At 53.9% G+C, this 20,918-nt stretch overlaps 1 protein-coding gene across 2 annotated transcripts; it reads left to right on the plus strand.

The window, feature by feature from the left end:
• The first annotated feature begins 33 nt into the window (after positions 1-33).
• SSC5D (scavenger receptor cysteine rich family member with 5 domains) lies at positions 34-20,478 on the plus strand. Of its 2 annotated transcripts, XM_033127099.1 has the most exons (14): positions 34-192; positions 692-718; positions 1,029-1,337; positions 1,503-1,622; positions 1,810-1,923; positions 2,221-2,529; positions 3,456-3,773; positions 3,993-4,169; positions 6,064-6,381; positions 7,857-8,414; positions 8,488-8,802; positions 8,964-9,131; positions 15,957-16,106; positions 18,940-20,478. In XM_033127099.1, the coding sequence occupies exons 1-14, from the start codon at positions 168-170 to the stop codon at positions 20,304-20,306; spliced, it is 4,275 nt and encodes a 1,424-aa protein (XP_032982990.1). In that variant the 5' UTR covers positions 34-167; the 3' UTR covers positions 20,307-20,478. The 2 variants fall into 2 exon arrangements, with proteins under 2 accessions (XP_032982990.1, XP_032982991.1); XM_033127100.1 differs by lacking the exon at positions 8,488-8,802.
• Positions 20,479-20,918: the final 440 nt, after the last annotated feature.

The raw sequence follows: 20,918 nt of genomic DNA on the forward strand, positions 1-20,918 counted from the left end.
CTCCTCGGCAGCCTTTCTTGCTCCTGGCAAAGCGTCTAGCTCCTGCCTGCTCCTCCCGGGTCCAGGGCGCTTCAGCAGGCGCTTCCCCCCTCCCTCCAGTGGCGGCTGCCTTCTGCCCTCTCCTGATCCTCCCCTCTCACCCCATCTTTGCCCTGGACTCTGCAAACATGAGGGTCTTGGCCTGCCTCCTCGGTGAGTGACCCATTCTCCTTGGGGACTCGGGGGCCTGGGCCCCACCCTCTGACCCCTGAGCTCCTGCAATTGAGGGGCCCATTCTTCCAGGGCCCATTCCTGGTGCTTGGGGACACAGGACATCTGCCCTCCCTACCTGACCGCCCAGGGACCCAGCCTTCTATATGCCAGTCCCACCCTCTTAGGAGGCCCAGCGACCTACTCATCCCCACCACCAGGCTTGACCCTTTGGGGGGGTCACACACAATTTGACCTTTAGCCAGGCCTCTCTCTGGGGGAGCACAAGGGCCTGGTCCCCAGCCCTGACCTGTTGCATCTGGGGTCCTGCCCCTCCACCCTCGAGTCCTGCTTTCTTCCCAGTAGGGGTTTCTGGTTCAGAGGTGCAAGGATGTGTGTGTGTGTGTGAGTGTGTGCGCGTGCGCGCGCTGGGGTCAAGACTGGGGAAGGGACCCCTGGACCTGCCCCTCACTGTGTCCCACCCCTCCAACCTCCCTTCCAGTGGCTCTGATGGGGATCCAGGCTGTTGGTAAGTGTCCCCAAACACTCCTCTGTCTGGCCTCACCCAGCTCCAAGCCCATCCCATTCCCAGCCTCGCCCTCCCCTGGGATCCTGGCCACCTACCATCTGGTGATGACCTCAGGCACCATTCCCCCAGAACTACCGCGGCAGTCAGCCACCCGCTTCCTGCAGGGACCAGGGTCTCTCACCACTACTTTCCTGGACCCCAGGCTTTGGGGTACCCACCAGCAACAGGATACTGGCCTAGTCGCACTCTGGAGGGCTACCCTTTGCCCCAGGGCTTCCAGGATGTCACACCCTTTCCTCCGTTCCCCCAGAGCGGTTGCGGCTGGCCGATGGCCCCCACGGGTGCGCGGGCCGGCTGGAAGTGTGGCACAGTGGGCGCTGGGGGACGGTGTGCGATGACGGATGGGACCTGCGGGACGCCGCAGTCGCCTGCCGGGAGCTGGGCTGCGGGGCGGCACTGGCCGCCCCCGGAGGTGCCTTCTTTGGGGAGGGTGCAGGTCCCGTGTGGCTGAGTGAGCTGGCCTGCCGGGGCGGCGAGGGGCAGCTGGGCCTGTGCCCCCACCGAGGGTGGAAGGCCCACGTCTGTTCCCATGAAGAGGATGCAGGCGTTGTCTGTGCAGGTAAGGACCCCAAATCCTCAGCCCAGTCACTCTGAGGGTCTAGAAGTCCCAACATTCCCTCCAGAGCCAGGGGTCTTCCTCCAGGACCCCAACTTATCACTGCCCAGGGATCCTGGCCCAGCCTCTCCCAGGGCCCACCCTCTGGAGCTCCCCTGCTCTCCGCAGGTCAGCGTGTGGCTAACTCGAGGGACATGGACGGTTCACCTTCGTTCCTGGATGGGGACCCCTGGCAGGGGCTGTCTGGGGAGCTGAGTCCCAGCTCTGAGGAGCCCCCTGTGACACACAGTGAGCCCACCCACCCATGTCCCCTCCTGCTTCAACCGTGGGGGAGAGGGGCCTTCCACATTCATGTTGCCCAGGGGGCAGACAGATGCCCATCTCCTCGCCAACCCCGAGGGTCCTGGCTCAGCCCCCCAGGCAGGAGTAGGGTTGAGCGGCTCCCTCCCACCCTCCTTACTGTCTCTTCTTCCAGCCCCCCGCCCAGCTGGGACCCCCCAGAGCAGCTCCCGGAAGAAAAGCCCCCGGCCTCCCAAGCAGGCCAAGTCCACCAGAGCCCCTGCACTGATGGCTGGAGCCCCACACCACGGTAAGTTCCTTGCAGGCCTCCCCTCTGCAGATCTGGACCAGCTTGGGCCCCCTGCGTGTCCTCCTGAGTCAGGCCTGGTCCCCCACCCCACCCCACCCGGTCAGGGAACCCAAGTGTCTGTTTCGAGCACCCAGGCACCCTGCCCCACTTACATTCTCACTCTCCCTGTAATGGCCAGGCTGGCAGATCTCAGGCCACTGCCCTCTCCAGGCCTCAGTTTCCCTAGATGGAAAACGAGGGGTGTTTAAATCCACTTATCCCGGCTGCTTCACACAAGGCTCCTGTCCATCCCCACAGAGCGGCTGCGCCTGGCCTCGGGCCCCCACGGTTGTGCAGGTCGGCTGGAGGTGTGGCACGGTGGGCGCTGGGGGACGGTGTGTGACGACGGATGGGACCTGCGTGACGCAGCTGTGGCCTGCCGGGAGCTGGGCTGCGGGGGGGCACTGGCTGCCCCAGGAGGGGCCCGATTTGGCCCAGGCTCAGGGCCTGTGTGGATGGATGATGTGGGGTGCGGAGGTGGAGAGCAGGCCCTGAGGGACTGTCCCCGGAGCCCTTGGGGTCGGAGCAACTGTGACCACAGCGAGGACGCAGGGCTGGTCTGCACAGGTGCGTTTCTTCCCTGGGCCTGGATCTGCCCACAGCACAGTGGCATCTGCAGTGTCTCCCTGGGTGTCTGAAGCATAGTGTGCAGAGGAGCACAGAGCTGGGGGCCAGGGACAGTGAGGGGTCCCTCCATGTGCCACAGGGTGGGAAGCACGTGGGGCCCAGTTCCTGGGAGATAAGTTGAGGCTTCAGAGAGGGTTACATTGTCGGGGAGAAGTGAACCCCACTGAGGTGCCCGGGGGAGCTCAATGCCTTAAGATCTTTAATACTTCAGTGCGACCCTGTAGGGGAGGGCCTGTCATTTCCGAGGAGAAGTAAGTGCAGGCATTTCTGGCCTCTCTCTGGCCTGCAGTTCCGCCTCCCTGCATACTGACTGGTAGAGAGATGGATTCCACATTCCCCCAGTGGCATCTCAGCTTTTATTCCAGAAAGACCCAACAGAAATGAACCCTAAAACTGACGAGAGGTCTAGACTAGTGGTTTTCCACGTGGGGTGATGAACAATTATCCCATTCCCCAGGGGACATCTGCAAATCCTGGAGACATTCTTGGTTGTCACAACTGTGGGTGCTCCTCGCATCTGGGGGGTGGAGCAGATGTCCTGGACCAGGCCCAGGGCAGCCTCACAGACAAGGATGTTCCGTCCCAGATGTCAGCATGCAGCTGGGACTGGGGACCCAGGCCAGGAAGCGGGATGGCGGGGCCCAGGGGCAGAGCTCCTGGGCAGCAGGGACACAAGGAGAGGTCAGAGCTGGACTCTTGGCGAGTGATGCCCTTCTCGGACCCTTTTCTTCATTTGCAAACTGAAGATGGAACATCCAGTCTGCAGCATCACGTTGGGCTGGAAGCATGACCCTGGCTAGGGGCTCTTACCTGCTCAACCTTCAGGGTTCGCCTTTCTCTGTAATCTTCCCTCTCCCCACATCCAGGCCCGGCCCCCCGGCTGCGTCTGGCTGATGGCCCCCATGGGTGCGCTGGTCGCCTGGAGGTGTGGCACGGTGGACGCTGGGGGTCGGTGTGTGATGACAGCTGGGACCTGCGGGACGCAGCGGTGGCCTGCGGGGAGCTGGGCTGCGGGGCCGCACTGGCCGCCCCTGGAGGGGCCTTCTTTGGGGAGGGGGCTGGACCCATCCTCCTGGATGATCTTCGGTGTCGAGGAAATGAGACGGCGCTGAGGTTCTGCCCATCGAGGCCTTGGGGCCAGCACGACTGTCACCACCGGGAGGACGCCGGGGCAGTGTGTGATGGTGGGGCTCAAGGAAAGGCTGGGGAGCTGGGTGTGCTGGAGCCTGGTGTGGAGGGGCCGGAAGTGGGGGGCTTGTGTATTTCCCTAATGTACCCCATGCCCCTCAGTCCCTCCATCCAGACTGCCCACGTGCCCTGTATTACCCGTGAAACCTTATCCTATATCTGTGGTCCTAGGTCGGGGTGGGTGGTGATTACCTGTTCCCCTGCCCCTGTCTCAGGTATGCCTCTCGCGTATGTCCCTTCCACGGCCCCCACAGCCGGCAGGAACAGCTCAATGCCCAGGGAGGGAGCGTCCAGGCCCCCACCCCCGACGGCAGGCCAGGCCCATCAGACAGCAAGCAAGTTGCCTCTGCCTGCCTCCCCGGCTGCCCCTTGGGAGCCTGGGCCAGAAGCTGGTAAGTCTGTTCTGCACCCCAAGAAAATGGGTCTTAGCTTGGGAGCCATACCCCCGTCAGCCCCCAGTGCCCTTCCTTCTGTCTCAGAGACCCTCTCACGGGGCAAAGAGAAGGGTGGGGCATAGGCACCCATGGCCCACGCCCACTTTAGTGCTCCGTGTAGCCTTCTGGAAACACCAAGTGCTGTTTGAAGGCCGCCTCCTCCTCACAGTACCAAAAGGACTGGGTCAATGATGGCTGTTGTTTTGAGATCTAGGCTTTATTATTATTTAGGGATGGCGAGACCAACAGATCAGGAGGCGATGTCGTTGGGAAGGTAGTGGTTTCTTAGTTCCCAAGAAAAGAGACCATGCATGCTACGCCTGCTCACGTGGGGATCAGCGTCAGCCAGGGGGCAGAGGGCGATGGGGACTGTTGGCAGGAGCCTTGCCTGGCTTCTGCGGGAGGAACAGGCCCTTGTCTGTTTTTTTGGTATCTGCCCTGGGGGATGAGGGCAGGTGGACAGTGGCCCGGAGACCGTGGGCTCTGGACCAGCTGGTTTGCATACGAACGAATAGCACGCTCCAGTCGTTTCCTATCTGTAGGAGCCAGCTATCCAGGGGAGGAGAAGTCCCTCCAGTGTCAGCAAGGCCCAGAGATGTCAAAGCCTCAAAAATACAGAAAATATAGGCATGATTAGCACAGCTGTCTCCTCAAGGTTGGAAAGGGCTGGACTATTATCGGAGGCCTCTTTCCCCTTTTTCTGAAGAATAGTAATACTAGTGATAGTAACTACCATTGACTCCGCACTTGTTGGCTCACGTGTGGCTAGCGCTATTGCAAGCACGCAGAGTTCTTAGCAGGTACCTGTCTACCGCTTACCCCGCGGGTGCTTCTGGTCTTCGTGTCACAGATGAGGCCACAGCTAAAATGTGGGACATCCAGGACTCCAGTGAAGGCAGTGCGCTCCGGAGCCCCAGCCTTTATTATTTTTTTATGGTGGTAAAATATACACAACACAAAATTGACCATTTTAACCATTTTTAAGGATCCAGTTCAGCGGTGTTAAACACAGTCAGAATGTTATGCAGCCATCACCACCTCCGTCTCCAGAAAGCCCGGGCGCATTAAACACTAACCCCACCCCTTCCTCCAGCCCCTGGCACCCACCATCTTACTGTCCATCTATGAATTTGATGACTCTAGGGACCCCATATGAGTGGAATCATACAGAATTTGTCCCTTTGTGTGTGGCTTATTTCACTGAGCATAATGTCCTCAAGGTTCATCTGTGCTGTACCATGTGTCAGAGTTTCCTTCCTTTTTTACGGCTGAATATTTGGACCATGTTTTCTGTATCCGTCAATGGAACTTTAGGTTTCCTACCTTAAGCTTTGTCAATAATGGTGCTGTGAACCCTTGCATACCAGTGTCTGTTTGAACACCTGTTTTCACCCTATTTGGGGAAGTCCCTAGGAGTGAAATTTCTAGATCACATGGTAATTTTATGTTTAGCTTTTCTTTTCTTTTCTTTTTTTTTTAAATTTTTATTGGGGAATATTGGGGAACAGTGTGTTTTTCCGGGACTCATTAGCTCTATGTCAAGTCGTTGTTTTCAATCTAGTTGTGGAGGGTGCAGCTCACTGGTCCATGTGGGAATCGAACCAGCGACCTTAGTGTTATGAGCTCTGCATTCTAACCACTGAGCAACCAGCCGCCCATGTTTAGCTTTTCGAGGAACCATCAGATTGTGTCTGGCTCTTTATGCCTGTGCCTAATGCAGACGATGGCACAGCACAAGTTTTAGTAAATACTTGCTGTCAGGAAAGAAGGACGGATGGCAGGGGAGGTGGAGGAGGACTCAGAGAGTGAGCCGTGTCCCTGACTCTAAACCTTTGGGTCTTTTCCACCCCAGGGTCCCCCCAACTGCGGCTGGTGGCCGGGCCCAGTAGGTGCTCAGGCCGGCTGGAGGTGTGGCATGCTGGGCTCTGGGGAACAGTGTGTGATGACAGCTGGGACCTGCGGGACTCTGCTGTGGTCTGCCGGGAGCTGGGCTGTGGGGGAGCTCGGCAGCCAGATCCCTCTGTGGACCGTTTTGGCTGGGGTGCTGGTCCCATCTGGCTGGATGATGTGGGGTGTGTGGGGACAGAAGCTTCACTCTCTGATTGCCCTGCCGCTCCCTGGGGGAAGCACAACTGCGCTCACAATGAGGATGTTGGTGTCACCTGCACTGGTAAGGAGCCCTAGCCATTCATTTGCTCTGGGAGGGCTTTTTGGAGGAGGGAAAGGGAACTAACATCGGCACTAAAGTTGATCCAGCGCCCGCCTCTTAAGCCCTTACCCTGGACTGGATGCTTTTGTACTTGAGACTGCATTCACACCCCACAATAAGTCCAGGTTAGTGGATGTTACTGATGAAGATGTTGGGGCACAGAGAGGTTAAGTAACTTGCCTGAGGTCACACAGCAATTAAGTGGCAGAGCTGGGATTCTTCCTCCTCCTCCCCCAAGAATCAGGGAAGTCTCCCTCACAGAGGGGAGCGTTGTCCTCTCCAAGATTGGATGAAGCAGTCATAGGGGCACCAGGACATGGAGAGAAGCCAGAGTGAGGGCCCGCTGCAATAAACTCAGGCATCACGTTTATCATTGGTTTGCCAACATATTTCAAGTGCCAGACACTGAGCTCTTGCTGGGTCCCCAGAATGCAGTGAATGCGGCCTGGCCTTTCAGAAGCTCACCGCTCATGGTGGGAAAGAGACGCACCAACAAATCACTGCAAACCTGTGTGACACATTAGAAATTGGGGGGTTCTCCAAGACCGTCCACAGCTTCCGTAATTTTCTGGAAGGACTCACAAAAATCAGAAATGCTGTCATACTGAGGGTTTGGTTTATTGTGAATGGACACAGAATAACATCAGCTGAGAGTAGAGGCACGTGGGGCAGGGTCCGGGAGAGACCCACGTGGACCCTCCAGCCATCCTCTCCTGGGGTCGTGACAACACACATGCTGAATTGCCAACCAGGGAAGCCCTTCCAGCCTTGGTGTCAGAGATTGTAGAGGAGCTCAGTCATGACAAACAGACACTCTTTACAGGCAGGACATTCCCAGGGCTTCAGATCACCTCCAGGAGCCAGGGACAAAGGCCAAAGCTTTCTTTGGGTGAAGTTAATCCTTTACTGCACACAGGTGCTAATCAGAAAGATGTGGTGAGTAGTGGCGGCCACAAGGATGGAGTTGTCTATTTTGCCTGGAGCTGAGGCCCTTTCCCTCTCTTAGTGTGGCCACAGGAGCCACACAAGTGTCTTGAGCTAGGGAGTGACCTGTTAGACCTGGTCAGTGAGAGGTGTATGGGGAGGAAGGGAGAGCAAGAGAGCAAGTCAGAAGGTACAGCAAGAGAGGCCATGTTCGGGGAGATGGAGAGTACAGGTCGGGTGTGAGAGGTGAAGGGAGTCAGTCACGTCACGATTGTGAGTGCCAATAAGCAGGGGACAGTGTCGGGTTTGACTGGCCACAGAGTACCCAGGGTCAGGCACAGTGCCTGGCTCAGAGGAGATGCTTAATAATATTTGTGACATGAATGAATGACTGAATGAATGGGAGCTTGGTGATTGACTACAAAGGGGAAGATGAGAGAGGAGGGGCCTGGACTAATGACCTTGGTATCATGGGGTCTGCCACCTTCCCTGTCCTCCCCTCCACCTTCCAGGGACCCCTGGCCTGGACTCCATCTCAGACCCTTTCAGCTGGAGCTGGATCCCTGGCCTAGGCAGAGACCCGGATGTCTGGCTCCCTAGGGAGCTGGCCACCAAGCCCTCTGCAAGGCTGACCTCCAGTGTTCCCGAGAAAACCACCAAGGCCCCTGGGAAAATGCCCAAAAGCACTAAGAAGTGGGTGACCAAGCATGCAAAAAGGCCGACCACTCAGCCCCCTGTGATGCCAACTGCTAAACGCTCCAGGGTCCCAGGCACCCAGGGTCCTCCAGAACTGACTTTGCAAACCACCACAGCCCTGAACACTGAAGTCCCCTACAGGCTGAGCTCACACACCACCGCAGTGCTGATCCCCCGGGGCCCCCGGGTTTGGACCTCTAAGACTTTGGCAATGCCAACCACTCAAAGCCCCCAACAGATGACCTCTGAGGACACCGTCAAGCGAATCCCTCTGGCCTCTGTGGAGCTATCAGCCGAGATCCCAGCAGAAGGTTCTCCAGAGTCATCCAAAGACCCACTCCCCTCCCCCACAGGAGGTACCTCTGGGGGGTCAGGTGAGTAGAAGGCACGTGAAGGGGCGAGGCTGACCGCAGCTGTCCCCTTTTGACCTGGGACCTTCCACTATAGGCCCGTTTCGAGTTCGTCTGGCCGATGGACCCAACCGGTGTGCTGGCCGGTTGGAGGTGTGGCATGCTGGACGCTGGGGGACAGTGTGCGATGACAACTGGGATCTGCGGGATGGCACTGTAGCCTGCTGGGAGCTGGGCTGTGGACGGGTCCGGCCACGCGTGGGCAAAACCCACTATGGCCCAGGGACTGGGCCCATCTGGCTGGATGACATGGGTTGCAAGGGGACCGAGGCCTCCCTGAGCAACTGCCCTGCTGGGGCGTGGGGACAGCACAACTGCGGCCACGAGGAAGATGTGGGATTGACCTGCACTGGTACCGGGGACGGTGGGGGTGGGGGTGGTCAGGGGCTGGAGTCGGGTCCATGGGGGTCGGGGGTCCCAGTTGTACCAGGAGATTCTGGAAGGGGAGTTTGAAGCAGCAGCAAGGACCTCTGAGATGGGACGAGGCTCAACTCTCCCCCACATTCTCCCAAGGCCACGCAGATGAGGAGGACTATCCCTCCTGGACTTGGGACCCTACCTCTGGAGAGGACCTGGCCCAGGGAACCACCGCTGCAGGGGCATCTGGACAAACTGTCTCCTGGGGCAGCACCCGGAGTCCTGGGGCCCCCTTCCCAGCAATGAGGCACTCTCCGAGCCCAGGTGAGGGAATGGCCGGGTGGGGAGGGGCCTCTATGCATCCCCTGCAGGGCTTCCAGAAAGACCCTCCTAAATGATCAGGTCTGAGTCTCAGAGACCCTGGAGACATTTTCTCGGCTCCAGGGACCCTAAAAATATTCCCGCCTTCAGCTCAACTATAACACTCGCCTCCAGAGCCTAGAAGAGGTGATCCTGTGTGTCTCTGGGAATCAGATCAGGCTCCGCCCAGCCTGAGCCCACGTCCTTCTGCTAACCTACTGGGGGCCTTTGGGAATCAGCCGTGATACCCAAGCCCACACCCCTCAATTCACAGCCAGACTCCACAGCTGAGGTCCACCCTGTCACCATGTTGCCACCCTCACCCCAGCTCCCTCAAACCCTTTCTCATACCCCACGTCCTGGTCTAGGTGGGTCTATGGCTCAGAGGTGGGGTGGGGACATCTTGGATGGAGGGTCCTGTGTCCTGCCTGTGCCCAACAGGGCCAGCCTCCAGCCCCACAGTTCTGTCCCCCTCTGCCCTGTGGCCTGTGTTTCGCTGTCTCCTGTCTCTGTGCCATCTTCCTTCTGTCCCTGTGCGTGAGCGCGCACGTGCATGTGACGATCTCTATTCCAGCCCAGCATTGCCAGGTCTGCTCCTCTTTTCACATCCCGTTGTCACCCTTCCGCTCTTTTTCTTTCATTATGTATTTCTCACCCGCCTCATCACTCTTTTTCATGGTCAGTTTCTCTTTTTCCCTCCGTGTCTTTTTCTTTTCTCTTTCATTTTCAGTTGCTCACCCTCCGCATCTGTCACTCTGTTTTCCAACGTCAGTTTCTCTTGCTATTTCTATGTTCTCATGTCTTTTTCATGATCAAGTTCACACTCCCATCATTTCTATCTCTTACTGTTTGCCAGTCAACATCTTGTTATCTCACCACCACCCTGTGCCTTTCTCTTTTTTCCTTCATTATCCACTGCTCACTGTCCTCATTGCTATCGCTGGTCTCCTCAGGGTCAGTTTCCGTTTGTCTCCATCTTCCCTGTTGTTTTCCTCATCAAGTTCCCACCCCACCCTCTCCCTCACCACTTTCCATGCTGGGTTTTCGGTCTCCCTCCTCCTCTCCCTGCCTCACCCCCATCTGTTCCCTCCCCACCCTCCCTCTCTCCTGCCTTCTCTGAACCCCTATCCCATTTTGTCCCCTTGTCACCCCCTCATTCTCTCACTACCTCTGTTCCTTTCACGGTGGCTTCTTCCCAGCTTCCCTCAGACTTCCCAGGAGTCCTTATTTCCGCCCCTTCTCGCCCGTCGCACCAGCTGTGCCCCTCGTAGCTCTCCCTCTATTTCTCCCTGAAAGCCCCAGCTCTGCCCCTGTCGCCCTGCGCCCCATGCCTGTCCTCTCCTCAGGGACTTCGTCCCCTCATGTCTCCTCAAAAGGACCCCTCTCCTTGTGCCCTTTGCTGCCTTTTTCACGATCTCAGCACGCGTGCGCACACTGGGCCTGGGCAAGAGAGGTGGGGCGGAGGATGAAGGGGCAGAAGGAGCGTCAATCGTCCTTCAGCCTTGTGACGTCACCATGCGCTGCGCCTCCTGAGTGGCGGGTTGGCTCAGATCCACGGCAATAAACGCCTGTAAAGCTTGCTGCTGGCCCACAGGGTGGCTGCGGGTCTTGACAGGTGAGGCAGGTAGGTGTAGGAGAAAGGAGCAGGCCCTGGAGGTGCCGCGATTTGGGGACCCCAAATTGTGAGTTAAAACTCATCCTGCCGGGTTTCCAGAGGTGAGCTCCTGCTGCAGCGTAGCCGGGATTCCAGAGCCTTTGTTCTCTGCAATCGTGCGCTGCCTCCCTATCCTATAGTGCCCCCTCGTGGCGGAGACGGCCAGATGCTGGGCGCTGACAGCTATGAAAAAGGCCAGGTCCCGCTCTACGGGAATCCCTTCCTAATGGGGAGAAGGCGGTACATGAGCACAAATACGTGCGGAAGTACAAACCGTGCAGGGGAGATACCAGGACAGTCACATATATAGTTTTAGTAATGGGAAGACTTGGAGGGAGGGGCAGGGGTGGTGCGGGGTGGTGAGCTGGAGAAGCGATAGACATGATGAATTCCTATCCTCACTAGCAAGATGACCTTGAAAAGAATGGCTCCCCCCTATTTGAGCCTCAATTTCTTCCTCTGGAAAACAACAACAGCTCCAGGGCTCCTGGCAAGAGTCAAGCAGAGCTCTTCCTCTGTGCTAGACGCACTATTCCAACCACTGGGTGATATAGGTCCTGTTGTTACGCCCATGTTTCAGGTGGAGAAAAAATGAGGCTCAGAGAAGTTAAATTAGAACTCAGGAGCCACGCTTGAGATCCATTTTAAACGATTTCGCACACATTTTGCTCATGGATTTTGAAAGATTACTGACTGAAGTAATTACAGTCGTGAGTTCTGGAGTCCAACTCCCTGGGGTCCAGTGGTGGCTCCACCAGGATTAGAAATAGATGGGTGACCTCAGGTCCCCAAGCCAATGAACAAAATGTGTGTGAAATTGTTTAAAACCGCAAAACATTGGTGGTTAGTATTATTTACAGCTGTACAACAGCTGCAAGGACCCAGGGCGGGAGTGACTTTGTCATTGAGCAATCGGAACAAGCCTCACAGAGGAGATGGTATGATTTCCACCAGCCGGCACCAGGAGGAAGGGACTTTCAGAGGGGCAAAGGCTGGAGCTGAGGACATTGCTTTGCCAGTCTAGAGCACGGTCCTCTATGCTGGACTGTTAGCTCATCGTGTGTTTAGCTGTATCACTTTCTGTTGCTTCCATAACATATCACCCCACATTTAGCAGCTTAAAGCAATACACACTTATTGTTTTGCAGTTCTGTAGGTCGAAGTTCTGACGGGTCTCACGGGGCTCAAATCAAGGTGACATCAGGTCTGTGTTCCTTCAAGGGGCTCTAGGGGAGAATCCTTCCTCTTGCCTTCTTCAGCTTGTAGAAGCCTCTGCATTCCTTGTCTCATAGCCCCTTCCTCCACTTTCAAAGCCAGCAGCCTTGCATCTCTCTGACCCTTCTTCTGTCTTCACATCTTTCTCTGTCACCACATTTGGGCAGAGTTCTCTAATTTTAAAGATTTGTGTGATTAGATTGGACGCACTTGATTTCATCCAGGATAATCTCTTCAAGGTCTGCACCCTTAATCACATCTGCAAAGTCCCTTTGTCACTTAAGGTAACGTATTCACAGGTTCTGGGGATTAGGGCGTGGACATTTTGGGGAAGCATTATTCTGTCAACCACAGGTTCTGTGTTGTAGAGAGCAGAGACTCTTTATGTATTGTATGAAGAATGAATGAATGAATGATGAGAGACTGCAGTGTAAATCTGGAGAGAGTGTACAGGAGATGAAGCTGGAGGCTTATGAAGTTTGGATTTTCACTTTCCAGTTCCTTGAAGCAACATTTCTTGAGGCTTCCTGCATGATGGATTTTACAGACGCAGACATTGATTCATATGTCAAGAGTCTGCTGAGAGGCAGGAATGAGTACTCACCCCAGGGAACATAGCCATGGTGAGCAGAGCAAAGTAGGGGAAAGGGAGGCTGAGTGGCAATTTAAAATAGGGTAGTCAAGAGTGACTCACTAAGAAAGTGACAACCTCAAGGAGGAGAGGGAGAAAACCATACAAATGTCTGGTTGGAGAGTGTTCCGTACGGGGGAACAGCACATGCAAAGTGCTCAGGTGGGAGTGTGCTTAGCTGGTTCAAGAAACAACAGTAAGCTCAGTGGGGCTGAAGTGGAGTGGTTGATGGGATGATGGCAGGCCATGAGATCTGTGATCCATTGTGAAGATGTCTGCTGGGGTGGGGAGCCTGGAGGGACCTAAAGGAGCTTTCCAGGCAGAGGGAGCAGCGTGTGCAAAGGTCCTGAGGTGTGGGACCTTGGCAGACTGGCCAGGACACCAGTGTGGCTGGAGAGGAGTGAGCCAGGCAGGGAGGAGTGAGAGGAGGTGGCGCCAGCGTCTGTGTTTCATTCTATATGCTATGATAAGCCTTGGAGGAGGACGCGCTAGGAAGGACATGATCACTTGTGCATTTTCAAAGCAGTGACTCAGGAGAACATATGGGGAGTGCATGCATGGAGGCCGGGAGGTCCTTGGAGAGGTGACAGTGGCCTCGACCAGGGTGGCAGTGGAGACTGAGAGAGAAGCGCATGTGTTTAAGCTGTATTCTGAGGGTTGACCTGATGGGGTTGGGTGTGTGTGGGGGGTGAGGACAGGAGATTGGTATGGGGACCTGCCTTTTACTGGATCAGGGAACACTGCAGGGGGCCTCACAGGCCCCAGAGTGGGCATATTAACCGCTCCATTGGTGATGCATGTGACACACCCAGATGGAGACATTCTATATACAATCCTGGAGCTGAGGGGCGCCTGGGCTGCACATGGAAATTGACAGGATGGAATCTGAAGCTGTGGGAATGGATGAGGCCAGGCAGATAGATATAGCCCTGTCTAATGTCATTTCACACCCAGCTGGGAAGGTGGGGTGACTCATGGATTTGGGATATCACTGTCTGTTATGGCTGCAGGGGTCAGGGAGAGGGGAGGGGGTCCAAGGTTAAATGCAGGACTACATTTAGAGGTCAGAGGGTAATAACAGTGATAACAGCAGATGTTCACTGAATCCCATCCACGTGCCAGGCCCCGACTAAATGCATCACTTCCTCCCCACAGAGTCTTCTGAGACAAGGACTGTCCTTCCCCCTGTTCTACAGAGAAGTCAGGACAGCAAAGGGCACCCTTAACCACTCCAGCCATGGAGACGGGAAAGAAGTGTGAGACGGGATTAGCTCTGAGGAACCCAGGGGCTGTAGAACAGAGCATGACCTCATTGAGGGTGAATGGAAGCTCACCAGGGAAGGAGCGGGGCGTGACTCAGAGGTCTGCCCTATTTAGAACCAGACAGACTTGCCCAGGTCTGAAGCCTAATGTTGCTCCTTAGCTGTGTGACCTTGGGAAAGCTCCTTGCCCTTTCTGGGCTTCAGTTTGGTCACCTGTAGTGAAACTGTGGCTTGTCCATCCACCTTCTCTCCGTGAGATTGCCAAATTACAATGTCTGACAGCAGCAAGGATGTGGGATGAAGGTTGGCGAGAGAATCCGCACCCACTTATGAAGGCAGTTTGACAATGTCTAGGGAGGTGCATCTGCCTTTCACAGTAAGTCCACAGTTAGTTGTTGGTAAATTCTCCCTCATCAGCCTGAGGACACAGATGCAAGGAGCTCACTGTAGCCTTACCTGGAACAGCAAAACATCAGCCACAGCCTAACCGTCCACCAACAGGGCCACAGACAAATCAGCGCTTGTATATTCCGATGATAGAATAGTATACAGAGATTAAAAAGAAGCTAGAGTTCTACGTATTTAATTCAAAGAACAGCTTATCACGTGCCAGGGCCTGCGACCCCATGGAGTAGAGGTCCTTGTGGTCCCCATTTTACAGGTGAGGAAACAGTCATGGAGAAGGTAAGTGACATGCCCACCCAGCTAGGAAGGGATGAAGCCAAAAAGCAAGGTGCGAGGGACGTGTGCACGTACACAGTCGCACGCTGGTCTAGGAAGCTAAAGTGTGGAGAAAGCAGTCAGGCTTTCCGGGAGTCCTACATACGTGGTTAAGGTGCAGACACCTTGAGAATAAGCTAAATTTCGGGCAGCGGTTCCCCTGACGAAGGGAAGGTATGTGATTTGGCCTCACAAGGGCTGTGACTATGTGTATTTTAATGAAGAAATCACACCCGGTGGACCATGAGCAGGTGGCCGTGCCTTAGAGCACGTCCGAGTCCTCACAGACACAGGAGTATGCCCTCAATTGCTGGGCTCACATTTTAACAGGAAGATAGCTTCAATGTGTGTTCTTAAAGGAGCCCTCCTAAAACTCAGCATCTTGGAAAGAAGTCTTTAGTGATTCGCCCCAAGTAGGTTTTTCCCCCTAAACTCTTTTCCATTTTTCATTTTTAAATTAATAGTACCACTAATAGCTTTTAAAATTCCAAGTGAGTACGGCCATCGGGTAGGATTTCATAGTTATCCTCTTACAGTATTTAACAGGCACGGGAAAGTGTTTCATTAGGAACGGATAATAACACGAAGGCCTGACTGTATTGGGTGTTGGGGTGACAACTGACCCTTGTCATTAGCATATAGTGAGAGCAAGGAATTTCTGTAGTTGGGCTGGGTAGCTCAAAGTGACCATGACAAACATGCCTCGTGTCTCGGACACCCTTCTGCCTGGTTTTGTGTGCGGGGTGGGAAAATGTCTTAACAGGCTCACATGCGTAGAAAATAGAGGGGAATTCCAGGTGGGGTAACAGCATGGGCAAAGGCTCAGAGGCGTGGCGAGCTGGATGCGAGTACCTCAGAACATTGTGTAGAAGGAGGCATGGCGAGAACTGGTGCTGGAGAGGTGGGGCAGTTTGCAAAGGAAGGTGAGCGCGTGGACTGTATAGTTACACAGTCTTGTGAAGGTACTAAAAACAGCAGAATTGTGTACTTTAAGTAGGTGAATTGTAAGGTATGTGAGTTACATCTCAACAAAGCTGTTGTTACAAGTTTTTTGATCAACCAAACTAGAAGACTGATCTATCTTTGTATTCTGACTATATAAAAAAGTATATATATATATATATGTATTATAAATTTATATGTTATATAAAATAGTTATGTAGAGATCCAAGTGTATTCATCCAAAAAACACGAAAAATAATATTATAGAAAGGTTCCAGGTAGTTTAGTTTGGTAATAAAGATTTTTTTCCTCTGGGGAAAAAAATCAAGGGGAAGTGACACTCAGTTCTTCCCACATCTCTCAAGGTGATGAAGATGGTTATGAGGATACACCTTCAGGAGGGGCCCTGGCCGAGGGGGCCCCCACTGCAGACATACTTGGGCCCAGTCTTACCACTGGCACCACCAGGAGTGTGGGTCATCCGTCTCCAGCTCCAAGGGTCCGTGGAGACACAGGTGAGGCATGTGGCTGAGGCGAGGGGACTAGGGTGTGTGTGGTGGCGTAGACAGATGGACTGCAAATTCCCTAACGGTGACGCGACGCTTACCCCAGAAAGACCCAAGGGAAATATGTCCTAAAATAAGGGGTTATTATCTATACCAGTCTCTGAAGACGGTTTGGATTGTCACTACTGGGAGCAGGGAGGCTACTGGCACCTACCTAGTGGGTGGAGGCCAAGAGTGTTGTTACACAGCCTACAATGCACAGGACAGCCCCCCAACAAAGAATCATCCAGCCTCAAATGCTAGCAGTGCCAAGGTTAAGAAACCCTAACCTGTACTATGCAAGTCACTATGACAAATGATAGGAAACCCTAAGGAAATGGGCAAAAGTAACGAACAGGTTATTCACAGAAGCAGAAGCCCACGTGGCCAATGAGTATATGTAATAATGCTTATGAGGAATCAGAAAATTCAAATTAAAACAATGACAAGCATGGAAAAAAAAATTGAAAGGTAGATAACACTGAGTGTGGGTGAGGATGTGGGGAGACAGGCATCCCCCCTGGATATAGCTATTCACTAAAAAACAATCTAGTAGTATTTAGTGAAATTAAATATGATTATAAATTGTGACTCAGCAGTCCTGCTACTGCAGAGGAATTCTTGCACAGGCTTACATACATGAGCATGTTGTTTGAAATGCTGTGATATCAGGGAGTTGGAAGCAAGCTAAGTGTCCAACAGAAGGGGAATGGATAAGAGAAATGTGATGGGGCACATGGTGGAATTCTATGCAATAGCTAAAGCAATGATTAGCTGTATACACAGCAATACGGATAGGTGTTAACAACATAACATTGGGAGGGAAAGTCAGAAACAGAGTGAGATTTCCCACAGAATGCTATTTGCAAAACAATAAGCATACACTTATATAGTAACATAAATATACATGTACACTCTATATTACATAAGGACATACATGTTTAGGGACTTGTCAAGTATATTCATGGAGGTACAGATGGGAGAAGGTGAGGGAGATGGAGAGTGGGGATAAGAGGAGAAAAGTTAAAATAAAACAAGAGGAGACTGTTGGTGACAATGCACAGAGGAGTATGATTAGCTTAGCTCTCTGCATGTTGGGTCTGAAAAATTAAAAATCAACACCACTCTAGGTATCTGAGCCCTGACAATATCTAAGTAAGCTGAGATTCTTAAAATAATAATCCCAAACAGTTGCTATTTATTGAGCAATATGCCACTCGTCAGGCACTATTCTAAGCACTTTCTATGTATTACTCCTTTAATCCTCATAAAACCCACATGAGCTCTGTCATGTAGGTGCTATAATTATGCCCATTTCATAGATGAGAGAAATTGAGGCACAGACATCAATGACTATGACAATATTAATAATCACAAGAGTGCTTATTATGTGGCAGGTGTTGTGCTAAGTGCTCTGCACACACACGATCTCCCCAAATCCTCATGAAAATTCTACAAGGAAGGTTTGTGGGTCCTCCATGGTTTATACATGGGGAAGAAACTGAGACTTAAGGCGGTTAAGTAACTTGCCCATGGTCACCCAGCTAGGGAGCGAGGAGCTGGGGTTTGAACCCAGGCAGCCTGGCTGGAGGCCAAGCCCGTTACTCAACCCTGAAGACAGATGGTAGGGGGACAGGATGCGCCTCAAAGACTCCACAGGAACAAGTGCAACCAGCACAGGTGGCAATTTAAATTTCAATGGCTCAAAAGTGAGAAAAAAAGAAACATTCAGTTCCTTAGTGGAACCAGCCACACTTCAAGTGCCCAGTAGCCACATGTGAGCAGTGGCTCCCATTGGGGACAGCACAGAACATTTCCATCACTGAGAAAGTGATGCTCTGGGTGCAAAGGACCTGGACTCAAATCTCATCCAGGCAAGTTTCCAACTGTGTGTGTGTCACCTCCTGCAAGTCACGTACCCTCTTGGCCTGAGTTCCCTCATCTGTAAAAAGGGGTTACAATTTGCACTGACCTGGAAGCAGTGCCAGGAAGAGGATGAGGCTTCTCACTGTACCCAGGCTCAAAATTTCAGGGGGTCCCCAAACCCTCAGTAGTCAAGATAAATAAAATCTTAATACAATAGTTTTTAAAAATAAAAATGAATGCAAGAATAATCCACGGTGAACTAAAATAAATATCAAAATTTTAACTAAAGACGGGATCTGACCTACCTCATCGGACTCCCCCTAATCTCGGCTCTGTCAGGTCTTGTCTTGGGTCGAAATTTTGACTTTTTGCTCATCGTGGATCTTTGCATTCATTTTGATTATTTAAAAATATGGTATAAGAATATTGATCTTGATTACTGAGATCACCTTTCAGAACCCTCCTGTGCCCCCTCATGCTTCTGCACCTTCCGGCATCCCCAGCATCCCCACACCTCTCCCCATCTTGTCCCCTGTCATCCCCCCCCATCCTTCCACCCGCTCCCGCATCTCCTGTACCCCTCCATCCCCACTCTCCTCTGTCCCATCCCCGCACACTTCCATACATCCACGCCCTCTCCAGCACCCCCACCACCCTGCATCACCCCCACATTTCCACCCCCTCCGCATCCTGTACCCCTCCGCATCTCCTATTACGCCCAGCCTGTGCATCCCCGCATCCTCCCACAACTGAAGGCGAAGGCGCCAGGGGGCGCCTGGAGACATTGGAGGAGGCGGGAGGTGGGGCACTAGGGTGGGGTGAAATCTGCCAGCGACCCATGACGTACACAAGACTCTGCGCCTTCCCATTGGTCGGCCCATCCCTGGGTGGTCAGGGCAGGGTGACCTCAGCCTTCTGTCCATCTTTCCTTCTCCAGGTACTGGGAGGAAACCAGGGCACGATCGCCGGCTGCTGCGGCCCACAGCGGCCAGGACGGTGCCCCCTTCCTCTTCCCCAGGCCCACCACTGACCTCCGACTCGGCGCCACTGCTCATCCCCGATACACCTTCAACGCAAGTGACCTCTCACCCTCCTGACACTTTACCATCCAGCTCAAACCCAGCCTCCTGGAAGAACTCTGACCTCACTTTAACAACTCCTGGCCTTACTTCGTCCACCTCTGATGCCACCGTGGTTCCAGCGCTGACCCCTGAGCTTTCACCCACCCCACCACCCACCTTGCCCAAAGAACTGACCTCTGACCCTTCTTCACCGGCAGTGGTGACCCGCCTTTCTCCTACCTCAGAGCTGACCCCAGATTCTGACACAACCCCAGGCTGGGACACAACTCCATACTCCATTATAGTCTCAGGACCTTCCAGATCCCCAGACCTCTCCACAAGCCCTCACCCCACTACCACCCTTCCCTCCACCATGACCTCTCACCCCACCACAACCCCTCGTTCCATCACAACCCCTCACCCCACCAGGACCCCTCATTCCATCACAACCCCTCACCCCACCAGGACCCTTCAACCCCCCACCACTACTCACCCCACCATGACTCCAGACTCAACTTCAACCCCTATGATTACTACCAAGTCCCTTCTAATTTCCTTGGAAACAGAACTTCCCTTCCCCACTTCAGCCCCAACAGTGAAGCCCAGCCTGCCCTCCCGGTTTACATTCAGGGAGGCCCCTCACCCCTTCACATCCAAGATGTCAAGCCCAGATCTCTCTCCAGCCTCAGAGTCCAGCCCCTCCAGGCCCTCTCCAACCCCAAACATGGACACATCGTCCACTGAGGACTTCAAACCACCCAGAAATCAGAGCCCCAAAGTAACCCCTTTACCTATTGAGACCCCACACTCAGCGTCTGACCCCATTTTGACTCCTGACCTCCACCTGTCCCCCATGGCCCGCCCCTTGGATCAACCTCCTCCTGACCACCGCACCCTCGGGCCAAACCCTGGTCAGGGCCTAGGCTCCCTAGGCCCATGTGTGGCCTCAATGCCACCTGTAAAGGTCATGGCTTGCGAGCCGCCTGCCCTGGTAGAGCTGGTGGCCGCGGTGAGGGACATGGGTAGCCAGCTGCAGAGGCTGACACAGGCCCTGGAGCGGGACCAGCAGGAGCGCCAAGCCGTGGAACTGAGGCTGACCCAGCTGGTGGAAGCCGCCCGGGGTCTGGGGCAACTGAGTGAGGTTATGAAGAGACTGGCAGAGGTGGCTTGGCATCCCAGCACACCTGCACCAACCACTACCACTCGGGAGGAAGAAGAGAGGCCTCTGAGAGGAGATGTGTGACCTGGGACTCGAGGGGCTTAAGGCACTCCTAACCCAAAAAAAGGAAAACCAAAGTATTGAATTAAATACAAGATGTCGATGACATTTCTGGGGGACTAGAGGAACCCTGGAGAGATGAAATTACAAGACTGATCTGTTTGTGAACACCACAGGCAGTGTGCAAGGCAGTGAGGGTGATGGTGATGATGGTGATGAGCATGATGATGGTGATTGTGGTAGTGAGGATGATGGTGGTGCTGATGGCGGTGATGGCGGTGACGGTGAGGGAGACGATGGTGATGGTGATGACAGTCATGATGGTGATGATGATGACAATGAGGAGATGGTGGTGCTGATGGTGGTGATGGGGGTGAAGGTGATCACAGTGATGATGGTCATAATGGTGACGATGATGATGATGAAGATGATCATGGTGGCAATGATGGAGGCGATGGTAATGAAGACGATCATGGTGGTGATGGCCATGATGGTGATGATGATATTGATGAAGGGGATCATGGTGGCGATGATCACGATGGCGGTGATGATAGCAATGATGAAGCCCCTTGAAGGCAGGAATCTTTGTCTTGCTCACAGATGTATGTCCAGCTCTTAGAGCCTGACACAGAAGGC

Source organism: Rhinolophus ferrumequinum, chromosome 15 (assembly GCF_004115265.2).
Source record: "Rhinolophus ferrumequinum isolate MPI-CBG mRhiFer1 chromosome 15, mRhiFer1_v1.p, whole genome shotgun sequence".
In the NCBI taxonomy this organism is placed as follows: Eukaryota; Metazoa; Chordata; class Mammalia; order Chiroptera; family Rhinolophidae; genus Rhinolophus; species Rhinolophus ferrumequinum.

Coding starts and splice junctions, on each gene's coding strand:
- SSC5D (XM_033127099.1), top strand. CDS start 168: ATGAGGGTCTTGGCCTGCCTCCTCG. Junction 719..1,028: donor GATGGGGATCCAGGCTGTTG/GTAAGTGTCCCC, acceptor CCGTTCCCCCAG/AGCGGTTGCGGCTGGCCGAT. Junction 1,338..1,502: donor TGCAGGCGTTGTCTGTGCAG/GTAAGGACCCCA, acceptor TGCTCTCCGCAG/GTCAGCGTGTGGCTAACTCG.